General features: G+C 49.2%; 1 protein-coding gene and 1 long non-coding RNA gene across 4 annotated transcripts in view; one reads left to right on the forward strand and one right to left on the reverse strand.

Moving 5' to 3' along the window:
* The window catches only part of CEP112 (centrosomal protein 112), a 322,059-nt gene that overhangs the window by 35,929 nt on the left and 259,664 nt on the right, over nt 1-26,466 (reverse strand). The window contains exon 24 of one of the 3 annotated variants that reach the window (XM_070774229.1): nt 24,803-26,447. The exons of the other annotated variants lie outside the window; for them this stretch is intronic. Within the exon in view, the coding sequence (XP_070630330.1) occupies nt 26,442-26,447 (6 nt within the window). The 3' untranslated portion in view covers nt 24,803-26,441. Of the gene's footprint in view, nt 1-24,802; nt 26,448-26,466 lie in introns of those variants that run through there. 3 annotated transcript variants of the gene reach the window in all.
* LOC139177668 (uncharacterized) lies at nt 1,838-24,256 on the forward strand. Its single transcript, XR_011562212.1, has 3 exons — nt 1,838-2,074; nt 23,264-23,401; nt 23,720-24,256. It is a non-coding gene; the product is annotated as an uncharacterized lncRNA (long non-coding RNA).

A 26,466-nucleotide genomic window follows, 5' to 3' on the forward strand; every position in this document is an offset into this window, starting at 1 on the left:
ACCCAATATGTGGGCTATTCTTCACATGAGGCAAAGTTCCCTCTGGGTGAAAACTCTTCAGCTGTTGCAACAAACCTCGTGGATGAGCTTGCACTTTGATCCGAGGCTGCTGTTGCAGTGCTTATTAGGCCACGGATTCAACTCGAAAGGTAAAAAGTATCGTGGCCAATATAAGAAGCAAGAGCAGCACTTCTGTCAAAGAATCCCACAGTGTTCACCATCCTTCTTTTCTTCTCTCTCTCTCATCTATTTTCTGGCCTTTAAAATTCCTAAATGACTTCCTTTAAAACTCTTAAAACTGCACTTTTAAAAGAGTTAGTGTTTCCTGGTCTCCATGGAGGTTCCAGGAAAAGAAATCATGTTATCCCAAGACTTTGATGATCTAAGGAAGCTGGAATCCCCCAACACACCTCATTAACGTTCCCCGGCAGCACACAGCCTGTCCTGACCTCACCCACATTTCCTCTGGGAGCAGCCGCCACATTTCTGCTCAGGAAATTCAAAGCACATTGCCCACTCTGTCCCTCCAGATGGCGTCACTTGTGAACACGTTACTATCTCGGGGGGTGGAAATCCAGGACCAAGCTCAAGAACCAGGCTAGGATGTTCCAGGATCTCAGAGGAATTCCCTCTTTCGGCCGGCATGATAACCACTTACACTGCGGTCAGTCTACAGAACAGACCGCCCTCCTGCCGGAACCCAGGGAGGGGAGCACCCAGGAGCCACTGGTCTAAATGTTTAGTTTCTTGCATGGTAATCGTCTACACGGGAGGTCAACGTGAGCCTGCAGCACGGTTCTAACCCAAAACAAGCCATGAATTTCTCCTCTGTTAAACCTGAAGTCATATTTCTCAGTCATGTCCCCTACATGAGAACACACTTATGAATCATGATTCACCTGGTGTTTCCCCTTCATCTTAGACTGTAAGCATCACAAGGTAGCCTGCCTAGTCACACTTCTAAAGTGCTCTCTGAAACGCTCAGTGAGATGTTGGCGCTATGGCAATTCCCAGGTGGCGCAGTGGTAAAGAATCTTCCTGCAGTGCAGGAGACACAAGAGACTCAGGTTCATTCCCTGGCTCGGGAAGATCCCCTGGAGAAGGGCGTGGCAACCCACTCCAGTATTCTCTGCCTGGAGAAGCCCACGGACAGAGGAGCCTGGTGGGCTATAGTCCGTGGGGTTGCAAAGACCTGGAAACGGCAGAGTGACTGAGCACTCACGTCAGCAATAGTAGTCACTGGCAGCGTGAGCCAGTTTTACAGAGGACACGTGGCTTTTCATTGAAAACAGTTGGGGTCTCCCTGCTGAAATTTCTCCAGATCCCGCTTCCCGCCTTGAACCACACCACTGCATCAGCTTTTGCTGCGCATGGATTAGAGCGCCCGCGTTTTGCTCAGGCTCCTCCCTTCCCCGTCCCAAGGAGCGCCCTGCCTTGTTTCCTCAAGCCATCCACCAGTGTCCTTGCTTCTTTTTCAACATCCGAGGGGTTGGTCACGACTATCGGACATTCGGGCCCGTCCAGAACGCCCGCCGAAACTGGCACAAGAAAAGGTCCCCGGTACCGGGTCCTGTGAAAACGTCCGGATTCAGACAGCCCACCACGCTTCCTTCCACTCTGGTTTATCTATAAATACACTGAAGACGCCGGCACGCTTTGCTGCGCGTGGGGGGACGGCCCGCCCGCCCCATCCATCTGAGACCGCCGCCCCTGCCGGGGTAGGCTGCCGGGTCCTGGCGCTTTGCCACAGCAGCCCTGGGACGGACGCACGTGGGGAGGGAAGCCCCTCGTTTTGTGTCTCGTCCTGAAACGCGGCCCCCGCCCGCCACTCCTTTCCCACTGCCCAGCTCCGGGCCCCATCTCAGCCTTGGGAGGACCCAGAGTGCTCCCCTCCTGAGACCTCTGCGGAGCCGCGTGAGGAGGGCGCCGCGGTCACCGCACTGGCTGGTCCTGCCTCTGTTCTCCCGTGCGCGCGGTCACATCGGGTCAGAGACGCGGTCACTCCGCCGTCACCTCGGCACATGGCTCGGTGAGGAGGCGCCGAACGCCTGAGACGTGAAGGCAGGACCCTCAGGTGAGGCCCTCCGGGACCCCCGCTCACGGAGGGATGGGATTATACTCGCCAGATAAAGTAGTTTTCTTTCCCTTTTCAACCTCGGGATACTGTGCTATCTGGGGCCAGTACTCATGAAGGAAGAAGTTTAAAACTTTCTGTTTAAACCACTTAGAATGAGAGGATTTGCAAAGATCCTGCTTAATGTTCAGCTGACACATTGTCAAAAACATTTATCATGCAACCTTTGAAGTTCCTCCCACTCCCTTTCGGTTATTAAGGCTCGGATTGCAGTTAGTTATCAGCAACAAAGCACACACAGGATAGTGTTTGTACTGTCAGACTTTCAGCTTGATTTCTGAACTACTGAGCAGAATTAAATTCTTAGATCAGAAAAATGATTAGTGAGCTGATTTTCACTGCTGAATGCACAACACCGCTGATTTCTGACACCACTTCGGTGCGCACCTGGAGTCTGTGTGAGGCACTGGGAGATCTCACCCGTTTCATAACTGCACATGTTAAGTGCTTTTACTCCAAACTGTAAGCAGCTTCAGATATAAAACTGTGCCCGCGTATGTTTGGCTCTAATTCTTTCAGTGCAAAGTAGAAATGGGGACTTAGATTATTGAGAATTCTCTGGCAACTCAATTCCTAATATAAATATCTCAGCACTGAGTGTATATATCTCCAGCTCACATTTTGCAAGAGGGAGAAAACTCATTCTAGATAAATCAACTGAATGGTATTTTAAAAATACAAACAATGTGTCAGACATCACCCAGGAATCCCAGTGTGGATCAGACATCACCCAGGAATCCCAGTGTGGATCAGACATCACCCAGGAATCCCAGTGTGGAGTGGAGCCACGGCCTCACCTTTGAAGGTGCTTAGACTGACATAGAAGGTATGTGGTCAGGACAAAAATCAGGGGGTTCAGTGATGTCTTAAGTGTCCAGCTGAGAGAACAAAAGGGAACAAAAAGGAGGCAGGAAGAAGTCCAGCAACATTGCAGGGAAGCCAGTGCAGAAGTGCAGAAGGCGGGAGGCTCCACGGCCAGGCCCTGGGCGTCTGCAGGAGGTCGCCAGGGTGGGGCAGAGAGCAAGGAGGGTCTGCTGCAGACGGAGAGACACAAGACACGACACGCAGACACGACTCTCCTATTTCATTTGGATCCTGATTCAGACAAATCAACTTTAAATGGACATTTCAGGAAAACTGGGCCTACCTAATTATGAAGCACGTGTTAGATGATACTACAAAGACTGCTGTTAATTTTCGTGGGTATGACGTTGGCACTGTGGCTGTGTGAGATGGTGCCCGTGTTTTCTGAGAGGCCTTCTGGAATACGGAGGATAAAATGACGTGACGTCTGAAATGTGCTTTAAGTTACTTTAGCCAAGGAAGAAAAGGAGAAAGTGTGGGACACACATGGCCCATTTTTGATCACAGTTGAAACTGCCCGATGCACATGATGGGCTTCGTAGCACTGTACTTGGCTTTTGGGTATATCTGCAAACTTTGATAATAAAACTTAAAAAAAGTCCACTTACAATTAAGTGACATGAAGGAAAGGCACAAGGTGATGAGGACAGTCTTCAGGGAGGAAGTGGCATTTGAGAAAAACCCTGAGTAACAGTAACGGCTCTGACAGGCAGGGGTGAGGAAGGGGAAACTGTCTGCTAAAGAAGCAGCTTTCGCAAAGGTAAATACAGGGGAATAAGTTCAGCTCAGTCGCTCAGTGTGTCTGACTCTTTGCAATCCTCTGGACTGCAGCACGCCAGGCTTCCCTGTCCATCACCAACTCCCGGAGTTTACCCAAACTCATGTCCATTGAGACAGTGATGCCATCCAACCATCTCATCCTCTGTCTTCCCCTTCTCCTCTCACCTTCAATCTTTCCCAGCATCAGGGTCTTTTCCAATGAGTCAGCTCTTCGCATCAGGTGGTCAAAGTACTGGAGCTTCAGCTTCAGCATCAGTCCTTCCAATGAACATTCAGGACTGATTTCCTTTAGGATGGACTGGTTGGATCTCCTTGGGACTCTCAAGACTCGTCTCCAACACCACAGTTCAAAAGCATCAATTCTTTGGCACTCAGCTTTCTTTATAGTCCAACTCTCACATCCACACATGACTACTGGAAAAACCATAGCTTTGACTAGACAGATCTTTGTTGGCAAAGTAATGTCTCTGCTTTTGAATATGCTGTCTAGGTTGGTCATAGCTTTTCTTCCAAGGAATAAGCGTCTTTTAATTTCATGGCTGCAGTCACTATCTGCAGTGATTTTGGAGCCCCCCAAAATAAAGTATGGGAATAAAAATAAACAAGGGAATAAACCTACCCATATATGATGGATTAATCCATGACAAGGAGGCAAGAACACATAATGGAGGAAAAACAGTCTCTTCAGTAAGTGTTGTTGGGACAACTGGACAGCCACATGCAAAGGACTGAAGCTGGACCACTGTCTTACACCACACACAAAAGCCAACTCAAAACGGACTCAGGACATCCTCGAATGTAAACCTCTTAGAAGAAAACAGGCAGTAAGCTCTTCGATACTGGTCTTAGCAATACTTGTTTGGACCAGTCTCCTCAGACAAGGGCAACAAAACAAGAGTAAACAAACAGTACAGCAGATAACTAAAAAGCTTCTGCACAAGAAAGGAAGCTGCCGATAAAACGAAAAGGCACTCTAGTAGGCGGGAGAAGATGCTGGCCAGTCACACGTCCAGTGAGAGCTTAAGAGCTGAAACGTGTGATGCGTAAAGAACTCGTACAAGTTAGCCCTAAAAGCGGAAACGACCTGACTGAAGAATGGACACACGACCTGAACAGACGTTTCTTCAAAGAAGACATTCAGACGGCCAACACGCGTGCGAAGGTGCTCGACACGACTGATCAACACGGAAACACACACCGAAACCACAGTGAGACACCGCTTCGTATCTGTCAGATGGCAATTATCAAAACGACAAAAAATTACAAACGTTAGTGAGGATGCAGAGAAAAGGGAACCGCCCCCCGCCCAGTGCTGTTGATGGGAATATAAATTGGTGCAGCCATTATGGAAAAAAGTATAAAGATTCTTCAAAAAATTAAAACTCGAACCACCATACAATTCAGTCATTCCACTTCTGGGTATTTATCTGAATAAAATGAAATAATAACTCGGAAAAATATGCACCCCAATTTCATCACAACATTATTTATGATAGCCAAAGCATGGCACCAACCTGTGTGCCTACGGATAGATGGATAAAGAAGATGCGGTACATATACACAGTGGGTTATTTCTCAGTGTAAAAAAGAGTGAAATGGTGCCAGTCACAGCAGCATGGATGAACCTAGAGATTATCATACTAAGTGAAGAAAGCCAGACCGAGAAAGACAGATATATACATGACATTGCTTGTATGTGGAATCTAAAAAAAATGATACAAATAAATTTATATATAAAACATAAATAGACCCACAGACACAGAAAAGAAATTTATGGTTACCACAGGGGAAAGTGGGGGAGGGAATGAATTGGGAGTTTGAGATTAGAAGATATATATTATTCTATGTAACAGATAAACACTACTGTATATAAAACAGATGGTCAACAAGGACCTACTGTATAGCACAGGGATCTGTATTCCACACACTGTGATAAATCATAATGGAAAAGAATATGAAAACGAGGCCACCGTCTTCCATCTGACCAGCAAAGCCCAGAAAAACACATAATTTCTGCCGTGCCGTGCCATGGGGCTGCAGCCAAAAAAGCCTCCTGCTTTCTCTGCAGCAAGTGTAAATAGTGACCAACATAGTGCCGGAGTGTGCTGGTTAGCGCTGTCTGACCCTGCTCTAATCTTCCCTTGGGATGAGAAGACACGAGTGACTGTCCTCTGGGCAGGTGGGCACACGCGGGGATTCAGAAGCAAAGGCTTGAGGGGCTCGGGGCTGTGCGCCCGGACTGGAGCAAAGCTGGTGCATCTGCGCCAGGCTGAGCGAGCGGACACCGGCCAGGAACCCGGTGAACGCTGGGCATGGATACTCGGGGAGGCAGACACAGCACAAAAGCCACGGAGACACGCCCAGGGCGCGCAGCCTCACACGCTGACAGACCGCAGCGCGCCAGGCCTCCTCACGCCAGTCACGCTCCCTTTCCCTGCGTCTCCTCTGGGTTCCCAGCTCCACAGCAAGGCAGGCAGGTGACACGCGGCCCGCGTGTCCTGGTAGCTCTCGGAAACTCGCAGAGGGAGGTGGGACTGGAGGGGGCTCTGCAGCAGACGGCCGTGGTCGAGGCTGGCACCAGGTGCCCAGACAGAACCTGCTGATGTGACTGACATTGTTACAGAGCCTTCGGAAACTGCTGTCTGTATTTTGGGGAGCACAAGCCCAAATCTGCAGAGGATACAAATTATATTAACTTTAGAAACAAAAACATAAGCAAATCTAAATATAGCCGCTTAAGGAAAGCCTATACTGTCTAAAGAACAACTTAGACGTTATTTTGAGCGCTCTGCGGCATTGCGGCGCTCCACACCGGCTCCTAACAAAGCTCCTTCCCAGGTGACGGCAAAACGCACACATTTCATGAATTCGGTCCGTTTCTCCTGCTCGGATTCTCTGCGGGCTGTTCTTCCCTCCAAGTCAGTTACCTTCCTTCTTCCCTTGGCTGCCCCCAGAGAGCTGGGGACACCGCACTAAGTCACCTCCCCTCTGACAACGGCCACTGCTCGCGGGAGCCCAGGGCTCCTCAGCCTGGACATGAGTCTTCGGGTGGCGGTTCTAATACACTCTTCACGTAAATTATGCAACCATCTTCTACTTTGTCTTCTCCAAAGAGGATCTGATTCTCTACAAAGGAACATGTCCCTTTGAGCTCCAGTTTTCAAGAGTGAAAATGAGAGCTGGGCCCAGACCGCCTCACCCAGCTCCAACGTCTCTCTCCGCCTCTCCTCCCGCCCCTCCTCTTCCCCCATCTCCGTCTCCCACGTGTTTAAATACAGGTGGATACACACACGTAAACACACACATACGTATATTTTCATATCCCTGCCCACAGTGTAAATATATAGTATTTTTACTGATAGCTACATCTAATTTTGTTTGGGTTGTGATAACCAAACTGACTAAAGTATAAACAAGTCAACAAAAAATACAGATATTTTACAGTATTCTTTCTTAGGAGAAGGAGCTTCTATAGAAAGTCTAAAATGTTTACCACTGACGCGGTGATTACTGGCCCTTGGCGTGGAGATGAACTAACAGTCTGTGCTCCCGTCTGTGACTCCCCTCTGCTCACCTGCGGGATCAGAACTTGGGCAGCTCTGGCCGTGCCCACTCCCTGCCATCTCCGACAGCCACGTGAGCGCAGTGTCTCCACTAACGCCCACCTGTGTCCCTAGCCACCCTGTCCGTTCCTTCTCGCCCTCTCCTCTGGAAACCTTCACTTCACCTTTGTTTTGACAATGCAGTCCACAGCTCTATCTTATATCTTCATTTTATCATTTACAGTTGGTGCATGTCTGAAATCTTAGACTAAGCAATCCTGTATCTGACCTGGTGGAAGAAACAATATCTGCAAAGATTCGTGTGTAAGGAAACAGAGGGTGTATTTAGGCCACAAAAATAGTCACTCTGGTTGACGCTGCGGATACACACAGGGCAGTGAGGAACAACTGGAGGCGTCTGCGTGGGGCTGACACTCTCGGGCCAGTTTAGACACGCGGCCCACGTATCTGCAGAGGAACCAGAGATCAAATCGCCAACATCTGCTGGATCATCGAAAAAGCAAAAGAGTTCCAGAAAAACATCTATTTCTGCTTTCTTGACTATGCCAAAACCTTTGACTGTGTGGATCACAATAAACTGTGGAAAATTCTGAAAGAGATGGGAATACCAGACCACCTGACCTGCCTCTTGAGAAATCTATATGCACGTCAGGAAGCAACAGTTAGAACTGGACATGGAACAACAGACTGGTTCCAAATAGGAAAAGGAGTACGTCAAGGCTGTATATTGTCACCCTGCTTATTTAACTTCTATGCAGAGTACATCATGAAAAACGCTGGGCTGGAAGAAGCACAAGCTGGAATCAAGATTGTCAGGAGAAATATCAATAACCTCAGATATGCAGATGACACCACCCTTACGGCAGAAAGTGAAGAGGAACTCAAAAGCCTCTTGATGAAAGTGAAAGAGGAGAGTGAAAAAGTTGGCTTAAAACTCAACATTCAGAAAACAAAGATCATGGCATCTGGTCCCATCACTTTATGGCAAATAGATGGGGAAATAGTGGAAACAGTGTCAGACTTTATTTTTCTGGGCTCCAAAATCACTGCAGATGGTGATTGCAGCCATGAAATTAAAAGACGCTTACTCCTTGGAAGGCAAGTTATGGCCAACCTAGATAGCATATTCAAAAGCACATATATTACTTTGCCAACAAGGATCCGTCTAGTCAAAGCTATGGTTTTTCCAGTGATCATGTATGGATGTGAGAGTTGGACTGTGAAGAAAGCTGAGTGCCAAAGAATTGATGCTTTTGAACTGTGGTGTTGGAGAAGACTCTTGAGAGTCCCTTGGACTGCAAGGAGATCCATCCAGTCCATTCTGAAGGAGATCAGCCCTGGGATTTCTTTGGAAGGAATGATGCTAAAGCTGAAACTCCAGTACTTTGGCCACCTCATGAGAAGAGTTGACTCATTGGAAAAGACTCTGATGCTGGGAGGGATTGGGGGCAGGAGGAGAAGGGGATGACAGAGGATGAGATGGCTGGATGGCATCACTGACTCAATGGACATGAGTTTGGGTGAACTCCAAGAGTTGATGATGGACAGGGAGGCCTGGTGTGCGGCGGCTCATGGGGTCGCAAAGAGCTGGGACACGACTGCGCGACTGAACTGAACTGATGTATCTGCTGTAGGGGCACATGGGAGAGCTGCGTGAAAGGGAGCAAGGGGACTCAGGGGGAGTCCGGGACGGGGGTGATCAGCGCAAATCAGATTGAGGTGATGGTGCTAGACAGGAGAGGGTCAATTCAGCTGGCTGTACAGGAATAAGAAGAGTCAGCCGAGGAGCTCGGTGTAAGCAGAGTCAGCCACAGTGAGACTGTGGAGAAGACACACAGCGTTCTAGATCCTAGGAGACCATCTGCAACTCAGCCTGGACTTTGAGGGGAAAGTGGCATCAAAGTTGTGATTCTTCTGCAGAGCAGACAGAGGTGAAATTGAAGGGACTTATGTTCCCCTTAGGGTTAGGGTCAGGGAAAAATATAGAGAAAAAATCAAGAGCACTGTGTACAATTTATATGGTTGAGCAAAAGATTTGGATTTTTCTGTGATATCTTATGGAAAATTATGAATGAACCTTTTGCCCAACCCAATATATTTAAAGCTCCTGAAGAGGAAAGAAGAGCCAGTGAATACAAATGTGGAAGACATTTAAGTGGAGTGTGGAGCAGACGGTTATCAGAATCCCAGGCTTCATGCCTGAAGCCCCTCTCCCATTGTCACCACCACGATCCCCCCACGATCCCCCCCCCAGTCCCCACTATGATCCCACCAGGATCCCCACCACAGTCCCCACTGTGATCCCACCAGGATCCCCATCACAGTCCCCACTGTGATCCCACCAGGATCCCCACCACAGTCCCCACTGTGATCCCACCAGGATCCCCATCACAGTCCCCACTATGATCCCACCAGGATCCCCACCACAGTCCCCACTGTGATCCCACCAGGATCCCCATCACAGTCCCCACTGTGATCCCACCAGGATCCCCACCACAGTCCCCACTGTGATCCCACCAGGATCCCCACCACAGTCCCCACTGTGATCCCAGCAGGATCCCCACCACCACCAGTATGTCTAGTATGAAAATAAGCAGGAGGAGGTTGATCCTTTCTAAGAGTAGTTTTGTTAGCTGGTGGATGTAGACGCCAATTCATTTCTTCACTCAGCAAACATTTACTGAGTGCTTACTGTTTACCAAATACTGAACTGGACGCTGGGTATGAAGCCAAGAACCAGAATGGGACGCTCGGTGAGAAGTAGGGACCAGTGTGGCCCTGCTCCCCAGAGGTTAGAGAGGTCCACGCAGGGGGCTGGGGCGGCTCAGGCTCATGTCAGTGTTTGTATCCGGTGGAGGAACTGGACCTGGAAAGGCCTATCTGACCCTTAAGTGTATGAAATTCAGCGCTGTGCCGCTGTGAGACCAGGACCTAACCTTTATCACAAAGCTGCTGCTGGGACACGCATTTCCGTTTGCGGTTCAGGGCAGATGTCTGCTACAACTGCCGTGGTGGTGTGTGTGGTTGACTCAAAACTTGGGGGTCAGTGGTGGAGACAAGAGACGGGGTCACCAGACGAGGGGAAACGAGGAACAGAGGCCGCAAGTGGCAGGCATTCGGGGACAAAGTGATCCCAAGGGCCTGGTGGGGCAGGAAAGTCACAGGAAACCCCAACCTCGCGCTGTGCTGCCAGCACAGGGCTGGGTTCCAGAAATTAGCTATTGTTGCCATAACTTTTCAGTTGAAAATCGGGTTTATGCTTACAAAGCCAGTCTCTAAACAGTGGTGCAAATAATTCAAGCCTGAAGACATTCTCATCTGTAATAAAAGTTGTATTTACATGTTCCATTTTATTTTATTCCTAGAAAAACGCTAACCTTTACGGCTGTGCTCTCATTGGGAAATATAATTTGCTCAGCTAAATAAATATGTATATTTTAGGACTTCTGACTACATCACACTTAAAAGTCTTTACCATGAATTTTAAAACTTGCCTTGCCCCCGGAAACAGCCTTTGAAAGGCTGCCGTGTGCCTCAGGCAAGCGGCCAGCCGGCCAGCTCAGAGCTCACAGCTCACACAGGCTGTCTTTAAACTCTAATGATCTCACAGAGAGGAAAACAGGTCAGTCCCAGAAGAGAGAGGGAAAACTCCAAAGAGACACTGGAACTAGAACAAAAATAAGGTTTTGAAACTGATTTGACGACTTTCAGAAATGCCACATTATGGTTACTGTACATAATTTTTATCTATTCTTTTGATTAGTGGTTTTTCCTCTTTGGCTTTTGGCTCCAGGGCTTAACCTAAAGGCAGGTATTTGAAAGTCCATATTCCTACCCAATGTCCCCCAGCATAGCAGCTATGCTTTATAGACGCCATACGATAAATACAAAGCATGGCTTTGAAAACATTTTTTTGGGTCAAATCCCTTTTTCCAGACTGTCTTTCAAGTTTTAATTTTCCTGCACACGATTTCTTGGAAAACTAGCAGTTAGAGAATTTGCGCCCTAGTGAAGGCATGGCAGCTGAAGGTGAAAGTGTTTCAAAGGCCCCAGATTTCTTGGCCAGGAAGAAATAAGAGAAATAAGAATGAGAAGCTGATTTCTCTGTCTTGCCCACCGAGGGTCATGTAGGCAGGCTGACCTGATAACCATTTGGAGGCATTGAACATAATTTTGCCTATAAATATTTTTTCTGACAACTTTTCTCTATTGATATAAACTTTGACTCCTTTCAATTCTCCCGACTTGACTAAGCAAACGTCCTAAAGTGTAAAAGTGATGTTTTGTTATATCTTAATTGGAAGTTGCATTTACTAGTTTAATTTCAATCAAATATTTACTATTTTTCTAGAGAATATAATCGGTGATTGAATGTTTGCAAAGTGCCTCCTTCAACTCATCCTGTTAGGAAGACAGCCTCTTTCCATGGGCCCCTTAATTTTAATGTCTATTTAATTAGTAGTTAAATATGTATTCATATTGAATGCTATTGATTTTATTTTGGGAGGATGTAGTTGAACTTTTTAGGGGGACGTATTTCTTTATGCTTATTAATAAAACATTTAAAAAAAGCAATGAAATAATCTAACCTGAACATGATGAAACAAAAACTTGGATAAACATTTGAAGGAGAAAGGAAAGGAAATCCAGCTCTTCAGAGCTTCTAGTCAGAGCTGTGATTTCTCCCGTGGTCACACACGGGTGTGACAGCTGTCTCCAGTGGTTGCGTACAGACGTGAGAGCTGGACCATAAAGGAGGCTGAGCGCCGAAGAATGGATGCTTTCGAACTGTGGGGTTGTAGAAGACTCTTGAGAGTCCCATGGATTACAAGGAGATAAAACCAGTCCATCCTAAAGGAAATCAACCCTGAATCTTCATCGGAAGGACTGATGCTGAAGCTCCAATACCTTGGCCACTTGATGCGCAGAGCCAACTCACTGAAAAAAAGACTCTGATGTTGGGAAAGGTTGAGATCAGGAGAAGGAGATGACAGACGGTGAGATGGATAGATGGCATTTCTGACTCAGTGGATGAATTTGAGCCAACTTCGGGGACAGTGAACGACAGGGAAGCCTGGCGTGTCGCAGTCCATGGGGTCACAAAGAGTTGGACATGACTGAGCGAGTGAAGAATGACAAACAGCAGCACAGACAGGCCAGGGCTGATCACTGAAAGATGAGAGACAAGAACATGCTCTTTTCTTGGGGTAAAGCCTGTAAGTGTGAGTGTTTTTTTAGCACCAAAATCTTGTTAAGCATTTCTGCTTGAAAAGTTCAGAGAAATGCTCAGAATGGTTTGCCTCTGAGAGACACAGAGGAGACAGAAAGAGGAGGGTCTGAGGAGGCGCCCAGACATGTCGTGGAGGGTGCAGGGATTCAGAGATGCTTCCGAAGGTGGATGGCTTGCTTTCTCTGCGTGTGTGTTGCCGCAATTTTAAAAAAATGATATAAATGATCTTATTTACAAAACTAAACAGACTCACAGATTTTGAAAACAGACTTAACTTTACCCAAGGGGATAGGCTGTGGGGAGGGATACACCAGCAGTCTGGGATGAACACATACACACGACTGTATATAAAAGAGATGATCAACCAGGGCCTACTGGACAGCGCAGGGAATTTTACTCAAAACTCTTATATGGGTGGCTTATATGGGAGAAGAATCTGAAAAAAAACATGTATTTGTACAACTGGGTCACTTTGCTGTACACCCGAAACCAACGCAACACTGAAATGAACTACACTCCCGCAACATTTTAAAGAAGAAAGTCCTTCTAAGAGGAGCTCTGCTTCTACTGCTCATGCAGCCCACACGAGGACAGCCCACACGCAGAGGCGACGCTGGGCCTGGCTTTATTAGCAGTGACCACCCGCGAGCCAGCACATGAGCGCCGGGTGACCACGAGGCTAGGCTCCAGGCTGGACTCGACTGTGGTGAGCGGCCCTGACCTGCTGGGGCTGGGTGGAGCAGTAGGTCAGAGCTGCTCCAGAGCAGCAGCAGAGGCGCCAGCTGTCAGCATGCCCTGTGTCAGCACTCCCGTGAGCGCACTCCCGCGTCCACTCTACCCTGTGCGCACCCCTGCGTCCACTCTCCCACGCGCTCCCGCGCCCACTCTCCCGCACACGTGCTCCCGCGTCCTTTCTCCCACGTGCCCACTCCCGCGTCCACGCTGTGGGGAGAGAGAGCCCACAGGCGGGCCTAGAGGACGGAGCCCAGGTCGGTCTCGAGAGGTCACCATCACGCAAGTCTTTCCGGGGACAGAGGCACCTGAGAGGAGATGCGGAGCGAGCAGGAATGGGCGGGGCGGGCCGCCCACCTGGGCGCGCGGCGCCACTGGGAGGCCGTGGCCAGGCCTACCTGGACGGCTGGGGATGCGGAACCCCATGAGCCTGTGAGAGCTGGGGTGCATTCCCAGGCTCCCAGGTCTCCGAGGACCCGAGAAGTGAAGGGGGATCCGGGGGTGGGGTGGGGACAGGAGGGGCCAGCCTGGGGGTTAGCGCTTGCCCAGAGTCAGGGCAGAGACAAGCCCCCAGGGACTGCAGCCCACCAGGTTCCTGTGTCCATGGAATTTTCCAGGCAAGGTGACTGGAACGGGTTGCTATTTCCTTCTCCAATGATGTACATGTGCATGCTAAGTCACTTCAGTCGAGTCTGACTCTGCAACCTCATGGACCGTAGCCCGTCAGGCTTCTCTGTCCATGAAGGTCTCCAGGCAAGAGCCCTGGAGTGGGGCCTCTTCCTTCTGCACCAACGATGTATACGTAGGGCTTACTAAGTAGAAGCACTATGCTCCACACCGCTCAAGCGGTAAGCCGTTTACTTCTCACTGCCATTCCTGCACATTTTACTGTAAACTGTTTCTTGACATGAGGAAAGTGGGCCAGAGAGCTGAGGTGACTTGTCTGAGGCCCCGCAGCTTCCAGATGGTGGAGGCAGGGTTTGGACCCACGCGGTCCCGGCTCCAGAGTCCCTGTCAGGAAGGCCCGCCAGCCTCTGAAAGGCAGCACACGCGAGTGTGTCAGGGAGGAGTCTTTGAGCCTCAGAAAAATGAAGCAGATGCAACAGGAAGGTGGGACTTCGGGTGACGCATCCCAGTTCAGCAAAGGTTGGAAAATTGCTCAAAGGGACCCAGAGCCGGCCATTTCCAGTCAGTGTCTTCCAAAAACACAGCAGGCTGCTGTGTCGACGGCTTTCCTTTGTTCACTGACCACAGGAATAAAGCCATCGAACCCAATGGATCTTCAAAACAACCAGTCTCCTCTTGGAAAACAGACTCTCACAAATCAGTCTTGGCCTAAGTGTCTACAGAGCCCAGGCCTGCAAGACGGTGAGGCGTGGTTATTCACCAGTTTCCTTCCTTTGGAACGCCCTTAAAATTAGCGAGGGGTCCAGAAAGTTGCTTCTGGAACCCTCACCTCTATTCTAAATTGACCTTGAATATTCTGATTCCAAGGACACTTGGTGATAGTTTAAAAATCATAGCAAGTGACAGAGCCAGCCACCGAGGGACATGTTCCTTAAACATCCAAACAAGCGCTGGCTTCGGTGAGCCCCCGGCCAAGGGCAGTCACGGGAACCAGGCACGACGTGAGGAGACGCTTCATCCGTTCCGGCAGCTCATGTAGATTTTAAAGGAAAATGCATTTTCCTTTATTTCCATGTGTGTTTGGATACAGTGAGCACAAGGGAAAGGCTGAAGAGGTGGAAGCCTGGGCTCAAGGCCTGATGCTGCCAAGAGCTGCGTGGAAAGGACCACACCGCCCCCTCCATGGGCTCAGGACTCATTTGTGGAGCGGGGTGGGGATGAGGGCAGGAGAATGCGGGTAGGGGCCGGTTATCTCCAAGTCTTTTCCACTTGAAGATACTGTTGGTCAATGAGATGTTATGGACTGGGCTGTAGCTGGTATAAAAGGAGGCGGTTTCACAAGAATCCACTGTATTTAAATACTGGGCTCATTAAGCTTTAAGAATAAATGAACAATGGATTTGAACAGGAAGATGGTGAACTCAAGTAGAAAACCACCATCAGATGAAAAGAAATTAGAATAAAAACTCAGACAGAGAAAAGGTAGCTTAGGATTGGAGCTCAAGATCAGTGTTAGTGAAAAGGCTTTGGGCTGAGGAGGTAAATGGTCGACGTGTCATGAGGCCATGTTGGGGCTGCAGCAAAGCCGATCCGTGGAGGAGACCCGCTGTCCCGCCCGGAGGGACTGGAGGTCAAGTGTACACCTCTGGGGTCTCCAATCCAGTGTGTCTTGTGGTTCAGTCACTTGGTCATGTCTGACCCTCTACGACCCCGTGGACTGCGACGCCAGGCTCTTCTGTCCTCCACTATCTCCCAGGAGCTTGCTCAAACTCATGTCCATTGAGTTGGTGATGCCATCCAACCATCTCATCCTTTGTCACCCCCTTCTCCTCCTGCCCTCAATCAGGGTCTTTTCCAGTGAGTCAGCTCTTGGCATCAGTTGGCCCAAGTATTGGAGCTTCAGCTTCAACATCAGTCCTTCCAATGAATATTCAGGGTTGATTTCCTTTAGGATAGACTGGTTGGATCTCCTTGCAGTTCCAGGGACTCTCAAGAGTCTTCCCCAGCACCACAGTTGAAAGGCATCAATCCTTCGGCGCTCAGCCACCTTTATGGACCAACTCTCACATGTGTACATGCCTGCCTCGTGCGTAATCTTAGTCACACGCTGTGTTCGAGGAGGAAGACACGCCTGATGTGGAATGTGAGCCACCTCGTGATGTTCGTCGTGATGTCAGTCAGAACTTGTTCCTTGTTCCAACAGGAGCCCAACCACTTCTACAGCCTTCCCCTGGGAGATGAGTACTTACAAGGTGCTGTTTTATTGACTCTCAAAGAAAAAATCAGGTCAGATGCAGACTCTGTAAACAAGGATCTGCAGATACTATTTAAAAACAAAGGGAGCTAGATAAGCCAGCTTGGAAAATAGAGAAGTGAGTAAATATATCTCTCTGAGGAACATGAGTGTTTGCTAACATTTGAAATAATTGGCTTTTTGAGCAATAATGGAATATTGTTGACAACAGTGATTCCCTGAAGGGAACTGGCTGTCCAGCTGAGGTCTGGTCTGAGCTCAATGGGAAGACAAGTTTACTGGGAAGAGCTTGAGAAGGACCCAGCTCTCGGGGTGAGGAAACACAGGCCAGCATCACTTTTGAACTTGGAACGAATCTGCCCTGAGGAATGGCAAGGATATATGATGGAAAAAGAACTGGGAGGAAAAGAAAAAGTAACGCTTGCTTCTAAGAATGCTGCTGCTTTGTTTTATGAACTAGTCTATTTGTTTTGGCTGCAACTGAACTCAAGAATGTTCTCTGCATATTTCACAGTGTAGTTTATAGACATCAAAGGAACAATCTCTCCTTTCATCATTATTTACACATAAAAATAATGCAATTTGTGGTGTGTGTAAGATGTTACTTCTTAAAAACCTCTCGAGTCTAATTTATTAATTGCTTGAGATTTAAAGTTAAACAAGGGTGAGATGCAAATCACATGTTACTCTGAAATATGTTACCACCAAATCTTGGTTTATTAATGAGATGTTGAGCAGCCATATGAATATTTATTTAGGTGGTTAGAGGGCTTCATGAAGGATCCTGGAGCAAGTGACAGAAACATAAAAGCAAAAGGGTTTTGCTTCTCTTGAAAAAAACGGGGGCTGTGTCTTTGTTTTTAATTCCTCTTTCCTCTGTGCTTCCAACATTAAAGCATTCCTGCAACCCACTAACCACCCCGATCTCGCTCGCTCCAAATCTCTAGTCTCAGCTGCTATGACAGCAAACGACTCCTGCTGACAGCCCTGGAAATGACATTTTGGTCTTTTTTGATGGCATGACGACATCACATGAATTTTTTTCCTCATTATCTGCTTTTGGAAAATTAATTATAAAAACTAGGCTTATCCTTGTTAATTTACTGAATTGATTTAGTTCCCTAGAAATTCTGTGTAAAGTTAACTCTCTACATGTTCTATTTCTTTAATGCAACAAATTCCCTAAAAATAACATTATATAAACGTAAAGCAAAATGACCAAGGCCTGTCTTAAAATTTTTCCATGATTTACAGGCACATTCAGGAGAATCAGTTATGCTGGTACGACTGCTTGTTATTCACAGCTTCACTTTTTTTCCTAAGAATGTATAACTGTTGAATATATGGAGATACATACATATTACATTGGCCAAAAAGTTTGTTCCCGTTTTTACATAGCATCTTACAGAAAATTCCAAACGAGCTTTCTGGGCAACCCAACATATGCATTCTTTTTTTTTTTTTTTTTAAGTACACACACACACCAATACCATATACAGATAAACGTGCAACCCATTTCCATTTTTCACTGGACATCTGTATCCCAACCTGCACAGGCGAATGTAGGGTCAGGGGAAACAGTCCCAAGCGTGTATGAGTTACGCCCCTCGTCCAGGCGGCCTGTGCTGGAGGCCACCTGCCGCCTTCCCGCATTTTGGAGGCCCATTCAGGCAATGGTAAATGTACATAGTGTGTGGCATCTTTCCCCTGACTGCATGCTGGCAATCTTGCCTCACTTTCAAAGGCAGATCTACTTCATTCTTTGATCGATGCTTTCAAACTGTGGTGCTGGAGAAGACACCCGAGAGTCCCTTGGACTGCAAGATCAAACCAGTCCATCCTAAAGGAAATCAACCCTGAATAGTCACTGGAAGGACTGATGCTGAAGCTGAAGCTCCAGCACCTTGGCCACCTGATGTGAAGAGCTGACTCACTGGAAAAGACCCTGATGCTGGGAAAGACTGGAGGCAAAAGGAGAAGGGGGCGGCAGTGGGTGAGATGGCTGGACAGCATCACCGACTCAATGCACGCTCTGGGAGACAGGGGAGGACGGGGGAGCCTGGCGTGCTGCAGTCCACGAGCTCATGGAGCGCAGGACACTTGGCCGCTGAACAGCAACACCAAAGCATCCCGCTGCTCTCATGCAGCACCACTTATTTCTCCATCTTTTTGCTCAAATAAGGCTACAAAGATACTGCAGAGCTTTGCAAGTTTATCCGTGGGATACACCCCTATGAGCGGCACCAAAGGTTCCAATCGTGTGCGTCTGACGTAGCAGCAGCTTCCATCACACCGACTTCCAGAGGCGGCGCCGATTTGAACTTCCAGTGACCATACATCACTGGGTACTTTTTCAGGGTCAGCATTCACGCCCATCAGGCGGCAGCCAGGCCCTTCGCAGTTCTGATTTACAGTTTAAATCAGGGATGAGAGTCAGCCGGTCCTTACACGTTTACTGGATGTTACTTTTCGTCTGTGAGCCTGCGTCCATAGCTTTGCTCTTCTGCTCCTCTGGCGGGCGAGCCGCCTCCTGGTGATCCCAAAGCTCTCCTTGTGAGGCAGGGAAACCAGTGATCCAGGGCTGCTCTGGCAGAGCTCCTCCTGCTGGGCGGAGCTGAGAGCCTTCTGGCAGGGACAGCAGCCGAGGGAGGCTGTGTTACACCATAGCGAGCTGAGAAGGGCTCTGAGTAGGGTCCTAACGGAGGAGTAAGGAATGCCTTCGAGGACTCCAGTGACACGCTTGAGATAAATGGGGATGAAGGCGAGAGGACAAAGACGAACCTGAAGTGTCCAACAGGAAACAGCACAGCTGGGGGGTGACCCCGCTGGGCAGGAAGGAGGAGCCGGCTTGGAGATGCTCACTTGAGGCTGCAGTTACTGAGCAGGTTGCGGCAGCGCATCTCCGGCAGAAGATGGGAGCCATGGGGACTGACCAGTCAGGCGAGGCTTCCTGCGAGCATCTCGACAGAAGTGACAGCCAGAGAGTCACAGGGGAGATGAGCGCACTGTGCTGGGAGACGGTCCGCAAAGCCCAGCCCGGACCGGAGGCCGCCCACGCAGGGGGTGCGAGCCCAGCAGAGGAGACCCGCCAACCAGGAGTGGTGTGAGCTCCCCGATCCCGGCGGGCAGACTGCGGCCAGTGGGCTATGTCCTCACTCAAGCCTGTTCTCCTAAATAAAGTTTTATTGGAATACAGCCTCACCCATTTGTTAACAAACTGTCTGAGGCTTGCACAGCACGGCACCAGGAGCTGGGTCACTGTGACGGAGACTGTATGACCCCAGAATATCCACTCTCCAGCCCTTTTCGGGGAAGGTTCTCCAAGCCCTGCTCTAGAGAGAAAGTTGTGGGTCAATATGGTCAATGCTGCATGGCGTTGGGGGGGTGCTAGAGGTGGGAAAACACCACTGGTTCAGGCCTCAACGGCTACATCACGCTGGGATTAGTAAAGGGGCCTGGGGGACGCGTGGGAGAGCTGACTCGGTGCCTCAGAGAAAGCAGAGCAGGAGGGTGCCCGGCAGCTCGAAAGCGAATCAGGGATGGTGGAGAGCCGTCCGTCCACTGTCTGGCCTTCTAGCCCCGTCTTGGGGAGGTGGACGGTCCTTGGAACCGTGGGGCCTGGAGCTGGAAGGCTATGTTATAAGACACGGCAATCATTCAGTCACTTTAGCTGTGGCTGCTTAGGTAATGATGAAATCACATATTTCAGGTCATCATACTGACTTTGAAACAGCTTCGGATTAGTTCAGAATTATTAAGGATGAAAATATTTCCAAACAGTTATTTGTTAATTTTCTCATATATGAAAGGAAAAAAGCTGAGGGATGCACCTGTACTCCAGCATCTGAGGGAGCAGAGCCGTCCCCAGTTTGGACCGCGCGGTGGTTGCAGGCTCTTCCACGAGGCACAGGCGCTGGCGCAGAACCCCTGCGCCTGCCCGTGTCCACCCTCCGCAGGCGCTCTCACACTCACTCACCCGACTCTGCTCGGCTCCGTTATAACACACAGGCCTGGGCCCAGGGGCTAACAATGCTCTTCACAGTGCTTGAAGGTTTTTTCCACTGAACAAATGACCTTCGACTTGTCTTCAAGTAGAGCAGAGATCTTCCAGAGAACAGAGCTGGAGGAGAGGCGGGGCTGGCATACTCGCGGGGAGACCGCTCGCCCCCTCTGCTCAGCCATCGCCGCGTCCCATGCCCGCCGCCCAGAGCACCCTTCCTGGGGAAACGGCGCTCCCGTTGACGCGGTTAGGACTGGACGGCTGTCTCCCTCTCCGCGTGGGCAGGCCGATCACCTTGGGTGAGATGGAAGGTCCATTTCTCTTCTTGGCATTATTACTCCAGCTCCAGAGGGCACCGAGACAGCGTGCCCTCCACGCCCTTAGGATGAGCACAGGGGAGATAGGAATTAGCTGGTGAGCAGGTTCCAAGCAGGGCTGTCTGATGCCAGGCTCCGGGATTGCTCCCTGTTTCTCAATGTCCCTGAAATCCCGCAATGAGGTCTGTAATTTTATTCTCTGGGAAGTGGATTCCTGTGAGCTTTCAGCACAGCAACAATTGCCCAACCTTATGAAATGCTCTTTCCCCTCCCTCCAGCCCTGCTGGTAACACAGACCAGATTGCTCGACGGCCCCCTGGCAGCGATCTTTCCTCGTAAACTCCAGGCAGTGGCCAAGGCAGAAGAGCATCCCAGCTCTAAAATCTCTTTTCTGTACCTACAAGCGAAAATTTTACAACACCTCTCTGCGATGTGAAATCTCTGCTCAGACATCTGGCTTCACAGCGAGGCACTTTCAATCCACCAGCTTCACAGACAGGACTCGGCCTGGGGGTGCCCGATGCTGGAGGAGAGCTCCCGGTCCTCCTGCAGAACTGCCTCTGCCCACATCCCCCGCCAACCGGTGTGAGTTCAGGGGCAGTGCTGACGGACGCTCAGATGGCCGGCTCTGGTGGGCAGCCTGGGGTTTGGGGAACAGAGATGCTGTGTAAACACGGCGAGGGGGTTTGATTAGAATCTGCCTGGGAGGCAAAACACAAACCTGCCAGCCCAAATCGGAGCCGTGTTCGAGCTTCTGCTACTGCAGCACAAAGCACTCCCGAGCTCGCTGCCGCCAGCAGCGCGACTCCAGAGTGAAGGCATGTGCTTCCTTCCAGAGCCTTGATTTAAGAGGTAACATCAGCTGCTGAAGAATCCGCCTGCGATGCAGGAGACTCGGGTTCACCCCTGGGTTGGGAAGATGCCCTGGAGAAGAGAACGGCTACCCACGCCAGTACTCCGGCCTGGAGAGCTCCATGCACTGTACAGTCCACGGGGTCACAAAGAGTCGGACTCGACTGAGCGACTTTCACTTTTCATCATTCATTTATTCAGTCTATTTCCAGAACTTCCACTGAAACAAACCTGGCAGTAAGCGCTTGTGCTCAAGAAACTTAGGGTCTGCTCGGCAGCAGAAGGAAGCAGAATCCAGACACGACCTCCTCTTTGCAATCCCCAAGTCCTCTCAAGACCACCGACTGTTCTGGAAGGTGCGAGGGAGTTTCTGTCCGTCCGCTCAGGGGGTTCGTATGCGTCACGCCACACGTGGGTCTGGGTGCCGCGTGTTGCCCCTACCCACAGATAACGACGAGCTCCACGTCACCTCCCTAGACGTGCAGATCCCGGGGTGCAAAACATGTCCCACAGCAAGGTTTCAGATGAGGACGTGGGGACAGCATCAGGGTGCAGTGGAAACTTCAGTAGAGGAAGGAACAAACCTGGCATGGCTTCTCACTCAGACACGTCACAGAAGATGACACTGAAACCTTAAGGGAAAGGACTCTACACGGAGACCGTATCACCACGGTGAGCACGAAGGTAGAGAGCAGGCGGTCAACAAGGTCGAGAGAAGGGCAACGTCTAGACAAGCGACTCTCAAAGGATTTGGTCTCTGGTCCCCTTTACACTTTTAAGAAATTAAGAACCCCAAAGAGGTTTTGTGTATGTGGGTTGTATCTATAATATTTACTACATCAGAGATTGAAACCATTGCTGTTCAGTTGCTAAATTGTGTCTGACTCTTTGCAACCCCACGGACTGCGGCACACTCCCTGTCCTTTACCATCTCCCGGAGTTTGCACAAACCCATGTCCACTAAGTTGATGATGCCATCTAACCGTCTCATCCTCTGCTGCCTGTTGCCTCCTCCCCCTCCTGCCCTCAATCTTTCCCAGCATCAGGGTTTTTTCCAATGAGCTGGCTCCTCACATCAGTTGGCCAAAGTATAGGAGATTCAGCTTAAGCATGAGCTTAAGTTTTTCCAATGCATGTTCAGGACTGATTTCCTTTAGGATTGACTGGTTTGATCTCCTTGCTGTCCAAGGGACTCTCAAGTGTCTAGTCCAGCACCAGAGTTTGAAAGCATCAATTCTTCAGTGCTCGGCCTTCCTTAAGGTCTAACTCTCATGTCTGTACATGACTACTGGAAAAACTACAGCATATGGACACCAAATTGGGACAACTCAGTCCCCAGGGTGACATGCCGCTGCCCGCACACCCTTTAAGGCAGTGTGAACTCAAAGAGCAGTCAGCCTGACCAGCCTGTGAGCGCCCTCTGCTCCAGCTCTCCCGCCCCTTCCCTAGGCTCCAGAAAATGCAGAGACTCTACCAGCAAGTGTTATATGGAGGGGAGGTTCGCTGCACTTCAGAGACAGTTGATACGGAATGCTTAGCATTTAGGGGGATCCTGGTTAAAAGCATAATTTATCCGTGTTACTCTATTAAGCTTAACGATAAAGACAGACTTCTTCAGGAATCCCCTAGAAACAGCAAACTGCGGACCTGGGAAAGCTCAACCTTGCCTAGTTTTCTCCACGGCAGCTTTATGTGCCACGTGAGCAACGTCCAAGTTTTCAGGTGAAAATGAAGATAAGGATACTATGTCCATCTCACAGGTTATTCAAACATAAGGGTTAATCAGCAGACTTTTTAAAAACTTTTTTTTAAGTTTTTTTTTTTGATATGGGTCACTTTTAGTCTTTACTGAATTTGTTACAATATTGCTTCTGTTGTTTTTATGTTGCTTTTTTTTTTTTTGCTGTAAGGCACGTGGGATCTTAGTTCCCCAACTAGGGATAGAACCCTCACACCCTGCGTTGGAAGGTGGATTCCTAACCGCTGGATCACCAGGGATGTCCCAGAAGACATTCTTAAACATGGAAAAACCCGGGGAAGGCAGCACCGTGAGTCTTGAAGGAACCACTTGCCCATGAAATCCTGCCCATTTGGAACCACATGAAAGTTAGGAGTTTGGGGGTGGGAGTGTGGAAGGCTGACTATAAATGGCCTGGTGGGAAGTACCACGTCCTTTAGAGACAGTGTGGGTATGAAGTAAGGGTATGGCTAGAGACAAACTGTGCGTGTCGCAAGCCCAGACCGTGTGCACCCCAAGCAGGAGGAGTGACGAGGGTCAAGGGAGTACGTGTGTTATTCTAGAACTCAGTCTTCAGCCAAAGCTCAAATTCTGCCCCCGTTTAACAGTTCTTCCTGTTTCACTCTAGATTCACCCATCTGCCGAATTTAAGTAAAATCAACTTGAGATTTTTCTAAGCCTAACACAAATACAGAATCTAGCGGGTGAACCCAGCTCACCAGTCCATCTGGATCTCCTTTCTCCCTACAGTAGTCAGGCATCTGCGATGACCTCACCTGACTGCTAAGGTGGTTGGCTGCTTCTGGGTGATGAACTCTGCCGTGACTTCAGGTATTTTTCCCTTTCCCCACTGCACTTGGAATTATTCATGAGCATATGCCATTATCCATTTTTATAAAAACAATAGAGTAGATTTTCTTAAAACAAAAGAGGCCATGCACGGTCCTGGGCACTGCAGCCCAGCCCAGCTTCTGGGAGAAGTACGCTGACCAGGGCGCACCCCACGCCGCTTGCTGAGCAGAGCCGCCCGCCCACCCCCGCGCACGTTCGTGATGCGAAGACTGGTGCGCAAAACAGCTGTCGCTGTAAACCCCCAGGTTCTGGGGTGACTTGTTACATAGCAGCAACAGATCTCTTCAGAAGCTTGCCTCTGAAGGTGAGGATGAACTGAAGCAGTGAACAGTGATGAGGACTTCTGCTCTGGAGACGGGGTGTACTTCAGCATAAAGGATCTGCTTGCATGACCATGTTTCTAGAAGTCTCTATGCCCCAGGAGTTCCCCTTCATAGCATGCTCCCCTCCTTGTCTCCTAGACAGCGAGGCTCATGCCCGCCGTGGGTCTCAGCTGCAGGACTCCCTGACGTCCACCTCTGAACTCCTTCAGGCTAAGGCCTTTTCTTTTCTAGCAAACAATTTTTACTGTGTCATGTTGTCAAAGTGGTGTTAGAACTAAAGTATCGGGGGGGGACACTTGTATACCTGTGGCCAATTCATGTTGAGTATGGCAAAAACCATCACAATATTGTAAAGTAATTATTCTCCAATTAAAATAAATCAATTAATTTAAAAAAGAACTAAAGTATAGAGCTAAGAGAGGAAAATTACCACAAATTCCACCACTAACAGTATCCACCAGCAAAATGCTGACACATAATTCCAGCCTTTCTTCTCTTTATATATACTTTTGGCGGGGGGGGGGGGGGGGGGGTGGCAAAGACGACCTCTTATGCACTTAATGTTTTGTAAATTGCATTTTCATTGAAAACTGTCTTGTGAACATCTTTCAGATCCTTCAGTATCCTTCTGCAGCGTCGTTTTCTACATTGCTCAGTTTTCAGCTGATGTGCTAGGGTGGAAAGAACAGCACCGAAAGGAGATGGGAACGCTGGTGCTGTGGGGGCCTTTCCCGGAACGGGAGCTCCATGATAGGCATGTGAGCGCGGGAAGGGGCGTCCTTCCGGCTAAAGCTCTGGGCGCGTCTTTACCTGCCACGCAGGGTGGATCCTGGAAACAGCATGCCTCCGGGGTGACTGAATAGTGAGGGGTACTCTGCACTATTCTCCAGATTGGCGGCCCTGTAAGTGGGTTTTTCAGCCTACTCAACACCTCCGTCTTCCCCTAAAGCCTCACTGTGACGAAAGGCCCGCGTACCCACGGGAACCCTCCGGTGGCCTGCTTGGCCTGCTGCTGGGTCTACCGCCCACCCCATCCTCCAACCCGGAAGGTGGGCAGAGGCACACTTCACAGGCAGCGCACACACTGTTCTTACAGCACTGCTGACAACCGACATTTAACTACGCTGGTATCTAGCACTACAAACCGCAGGTCCTCGTCGTGTATACGCAGACACATGGACTTGGTGACTGTGTATCTCTCGAGTACCTAACTCTGTTCGCGAATCTGCGTCTACAAAACAAGCATGACTAGAATGCCGAGAGGAACAACCGCTGCAAAGGTGCTACCCGCCTTCAGGCAGCCAGGAAACGAGAGCGAGGGCTCCCGCGCTCACCGATGCACCGGGCATGACTCGCTGTCACAGGCAGTGTGGGCACGGGGCTTCCGTGCACGGTGAAGTCGCTGAGGCTCTTGCCTCAGAAGACACTGAACCTGTCCTCGCTGGTCACATCACCCCAGAGCCTTGATTCTTCCATCTGTAAGATGGGACGATGGAAATGCCTTCCTCGACAAGACTACTTATAAGACTTAAATGAGACAACGGAACATGGGATGAAAGGAAAGGTTTGGCAGAAAGCCTGGTACACAGTACTTGTTGAAGAAATACTAGCTCTCATTCTTATTTTTGTGACATAGCCTAAAAAAAAAAAGCAAGGCAACAAGTGTTAACACATTAACACTGCTATAGGTCAGTAAAGAAAAAGTCATGCACTTCACCAGAGTATAAATGAATGAATCAAAACTCAAACACACCTTATCTACATTGTAATTTTAATTATTTTCAGGCATCTAAGCTTTGGTCATCATATGTTACATATATATACATATATGTATGTATATGGATGCCATGCCTGTGTACTTAGTCTTATCTGTCTCTTTGAGACCCTTTGGACTGCAGCCTGCCAGGCTCCTCTGTCCATAGGGTTTTCCAGGCAAGAATACTGGAGCGAGTTGCCATTTCCTTCTCCAGGGAATCTTCCCAACCCAGGGACCGAACCCGCATCCACTGTGTCTCCTGCACCGCAGGCAGACTCTCTGCCCGCCGAGTCATCGGGGAAGCCCAGTGTATTGTGTCAATGTATGTCTCTCATCATTTAACTTCAACTTCAGCTTTTATGATCTGACGGTTGGCTGGAAATTAGGATCAGGTTTTTCCGTTGTAACAGGTAAACAGGTTACCACTGCAAAAATAAACAAAAC

Source organism: Bos indicus, chromosome 19 (genome assembly GCF_029378745.1).
Source record: "Bos indicus isolate NIAB-ARS_2022 breed Sahiwal x Tharparkar chromosome 19, NIAB-ARS_B.indTharparkar_mat_pri_1.0, whole genome shotgun sequence".
NCBI lineage: Eukaryota > Metazoa > Chordata > Mammalia > Artiodactyla > Bovidae > Bos > Bos indicus.